The sequence below is a fragment of the Mandrillus leucophaeus genome, unplaced genomic scaffold, assembly GCF_000951045.1.
Source record: "Mandrillus leucophaeus isolate KB7577 unplaced genomic scaffold, Mleu.le_1.0 Scaffold775, whole genome shotgun sequence".
NCBI lineage: Eukaryota > Metazoa > Chordata > Mammalia > Primates > Cercopithecidae > Mandrillus > Mandrillus leucophaeus.
In genome coordinates, this window is record NW_012108419.1 from 517,923 (window position 1) to 522,125 (window position 4,203).

Below are 4,203 nucleotides of genomic sequence, written 5' to 3' on the forward strand. Positions count from 1 at the left end.
CCCACCTTGGCCTCCCAAAGTGCTGAGATTGCAGGTGTGAGCCACCACGCTTGGCCCAATATGTGTTTTAATAAGTCAACCAGGTATTTCTGGTCTGAAGTTTGAGAAGCATTTAATTGATAAAATGGTTTGGTGGTTTGGAAACAAATTTCAAGATATTTCAAGGTGACCTTTAGCCCAATCTCTGTTTTAGTGATGGAGACTAGTTAATGAGTAACCTAACCTGCTTAATTATTTACAAGAAAATTTTGTTTGGTGGCACCTCAGTTTTGTTTTGCTGATGGAAACATTGTGAAAGACTGAATTACTTTGCTCAATTTTTAGTATTTGCTTAGACATTTAACATGACTAAGTGGAAACATTTTGAGATTTATGGAACATCTTCCTAAAATTGCTAATTAGTTTATAGAGTTTTAAAATTTAGCAGTTAAGCTAAATCTCCTCATAGCAGCCCTTTATATCTTATATTATTAATAATTTAGCAGTACAGTTTACATTCTTCACAGAGCCAGATCTTATCCTTAGAGGCATGGTATTAACTTGTTAACTTGTTTGGCAGGCAGACTTGATTTTGCTGGACTTCAGTGGTGACGTGGAGAATCAACTTTTTCTTTTTTTTGGAGACAGAGTCTAGCTCCATTTCCCAGACTGGAGTGCAGTGGCACGATCTCAGCTCAGTGCAACCTCCGCCTCCCAGGTTCAAGAGATTCTCCTGCCTCAGCCTCCCGAGTAACTGGGATTACAGGTGCCCGCCACCACGGCTAATTTTTGTATTTTTAGTAGAGACAGGGTTTCGCCATGTTGGGCAGGTTGGTCTCGAACTTCTGACCTCAAGTGATCTGCCGACCTTGGCCTCCCAAAGTGTTGGGATTACAGGCGTGAGCCACTGCGCCTAGCCCAGCTGAGAGAAACAACTTTGAAACTGACTTAAAATGTATACAATTTTCTGAGTCATCTTTGACCCCTCTTTACTTTTGTCTAACATCTAATCAGTCACCAATTCGCCATCAGTACTACCTCCTAAATATGTCTTAATCTAACTACTCTGTCTCTTACTATGGTCACCTTCTGGTCTGAGTCACCATCAACTTTTCTCTGGACTTCCAACTGATTTATCATAATTCATTCTCACAGTGTGAATAAAGTAATCTTTAAATATATACATCTGTTCCTATTCCTTCCACTTAAAGGTCATCGGTGGCATCTCATGACAACCACAGTCTACTATGGCTTGTGAGACTTTACATGACCTAGCTTCGCCAGCTTCTGCAGCCCAAAGATCTAATAGTTCCTCAAATGTGCTGTGTTTTTTTCTACCAAAAGGCCTTTGCATGTGCTGTTCCCTTATGATCCTGCTGACCCTTTATTGTTCTTTTCATGTTAAAGATCAGTTGTTTTTAGAAGAATCCTTCCTGATACACACTCTCTGCCCTGCCCTCCTCATACCTGCATATGCTCTCATAGCTTTCTCTACACTGGGTCATTATCATATTTATTTCTATATTTGTGTATTTTCTGCCTTCCCTGTACATTTTGTTCCATGAAGGCAGGAGCCATTTCTGCTAATCCTACTGCACAGCAAAATATCTGACATATAGTGTCCAAAGTATATGAAGGAGTGAATGAATGAACTAATGAACAAAAAGTGATGACTTTCCATCTGTTGAAATATAGTGTAAGGTCTATTAATTTCTCAGATTTTCATGAATAAGCTGTATCTTATTTTTGTGTATGTAGATTATGCTTGTGCTCTTCAGAGGGACATTTTGCTTCAGGGACGACTATACCTTTCAGAAAACTGGCTATGTTTCTATAGCAACATCTTCAGATGGGAAACTACAGTAAGACATTTTGCATTTGATTTGTTGATACAAATAATTGCATAGAGATAGATACAGTTCTTTTAAAAACTGTACTTTAGATGATTCCAAAGTAAATTTATATATAATTGTGCATCTAAACTAGTGTGCCTGTAAATACAAACATGTGTTGTATATATGTGTATAATATATTTTTCTGATTTAACACATTGAGTTCCAGTATAGTTAAAGATATTTTAATTGAAAAAAGCTTGAACATATATCTTAATGGCTGCCAAAACCATGTCTTAAGTGACAGATTGTCTGATTTTTGTTTGTGTGTTAATGTGGAACATGAACACCCACATGTCTTTTCACACTTTGTACTAATGTTAGATAGAGGAGTTGTTGGGGGAGAATACTGCAGGGCAAACTGCTTACCCTGTTTTTCTCAGAGAATACAAGCATGTACTTATTAACTCCTTCAGGTCGAAAAACCTGAGGAACATTCAACTGCAAAGTTGAATATTCTGGATTAGATTGATGGGATACTTGGCATTTTGTATTGTGTATGTTTCTGAAAAATACATTAAAAAATTCTTTTGTGTGTTTAGATTTCTATTGCTTTAAAGAATATAACCTTCATGACCAAGGAGAAAACTGCTCGACTCATCCCAAATGCTATCCAGATAGTTACAGAAAGTGAAAAGGTGAAAAACTTTTCTATCTTTGTTATATTACATAATGTGAAGAAAATCTGCCTCATACTCACCATCAACATTGGGAAATTAGACATTTCTTCCTGGAGTTAGGAATATCTGATACACATATGTTTAATACTAGAATTCTGTATGCAGTTATATTAGTCGTTAACTTTAAATGACTGCTAACATTTTTTGTACTTTATAGTTTACAGATAACTTTCACCCATATTTTTCATTTCTAGGTAGGTAACATTAGCACAATGTCCTTATTTCTAAATACTCTAATAATTCCATGAGTATTTTTCAGTCAGTAATCACTGCACAATAGCAACTAATAAAAAATGCTCCTGGTGAACAGAGATTTGGAGAGCATACACATGAGCACTAACCACTGTATTCTTTTTTTAAAACAGGCAATTATCTTTAACTGACATAATTTTTATTATTCACCTACAATATCTGCCATTTCTTAGTGGGGATATATCAAGAATATTTCTTAACCACCTGGAAAATTGGTTAGGGCCCTGCGTGAGAGATATTAAAAGTGTAGTGATGAGAAAGAAAAAGAAAGAAGAAAGAAGGAGATGAAGGAAGGAAAGAAAAAAAAAGGAAAGAGAAAAAAAGAGGAGGGGTAGGGAGGGAGAAAAAGAGACAGGGAGAGTTTTGGGGGAGGAGGGGAGAGAGTATTAGTACCGTGATATTAAATCTTTGTAATTGTACTTTTTAATCTTGTGGATATTCTTTTAAATTCACTTTAAATTTTATCTTATTCTTTTTTTAGAGACAGGGTCTTGCTATGTTGCACAGGCTAGCCTCAAGCATTTGGGCTCATGCGATCCTCCAACTTTAGCTTCCCAAGTCGCTGGGACTTCTGGTGTGCACCACTGAGTCTGGCTATTTTTATTTGTAAACAGTCTTATCCCTACGGAACACTTCCAAATGCAGTACAAAGAGCTTTTGCTCCTGCACTAATTGAGAATAAATTCTTACCCTGATCCTCCATCACCTTAGATACTCTGGCATGTACTTCCAACAAAGACATTCTTCTATATAACCACAATGTAATTCAACATCAAAAAATTAACACTGATCTGTTACCACCATTCAATTCTTAGACCCCATTCAATTTCCATGACTATCCCAATAATATCCTTTATAGCAAACAGGCTCAGTTCAGAATTACACATTACATTTAATTATCATGCTCCTTAATTTCCTAGAAGAGTTCCTTAGTCTTTTCTTGACTTTTATGTCTTTGATACTTTTAAAGATTACAGGTCAGTTATTTTGTAGGATATCCCTCAATTTGTGTTTGTCTGATGTTCCCTTGTGATTAAATTTAGGTTATGTAATTTTGGAAGAAATACATGGAAATGACGCTCTGCTCTCACCACTACATCCTATCAGATGGCACATGATTTTAACTTCTACCATTACTGGTGATATCTACTTTGAACATTCGATTAAGGTGGTGTCTGCAGACTTTAGTATAATCTATTTTCCTTTGTAGTAATAAGTATTTTGGGGAAAGGCTTTTTTTTTTTTTTTTTTTTAAGAGATGGAGTTTCATTTTTATTGCCCAGGCTGGAGTGCAATGGTGCGATCTTGGCTCACTGCAACCTCTACCTCCTGGGTTCAAGCGATTCTCCTGCCTCAGCCTCCCAAGTAGCAGGGATTACAGGCATGCACCACCATGCCCA

The 4,203-nt window shown here is 36.7% G+C and overlaps 1 protein-coding gene across 1 annotated transcript in view; it reads left to right on the forward strand.

The window, feature by feature from the left end:
• GRAMD1C (GRAM domain containing 1C) overlaps positions 1-4,203 on the forward strand; it is a 124,987-nt gene that overhangs the window by 38,398 nt on the left and 82,386 nt on the right. The window contains exons 4-5 of the mRNA XM_011966808.1: positions 1,738-1,841; positions 2,414-2,509. Of these exons, the coding sequence (XP_011822198.1) occupies positions 1,738-1,841; positions 2,414-2,509 (200 nt within the window). The remainder of the gene's footprint in view (positions 1-1,737; positions 1,842-2,413; positions 2,510-4,203) is intronic.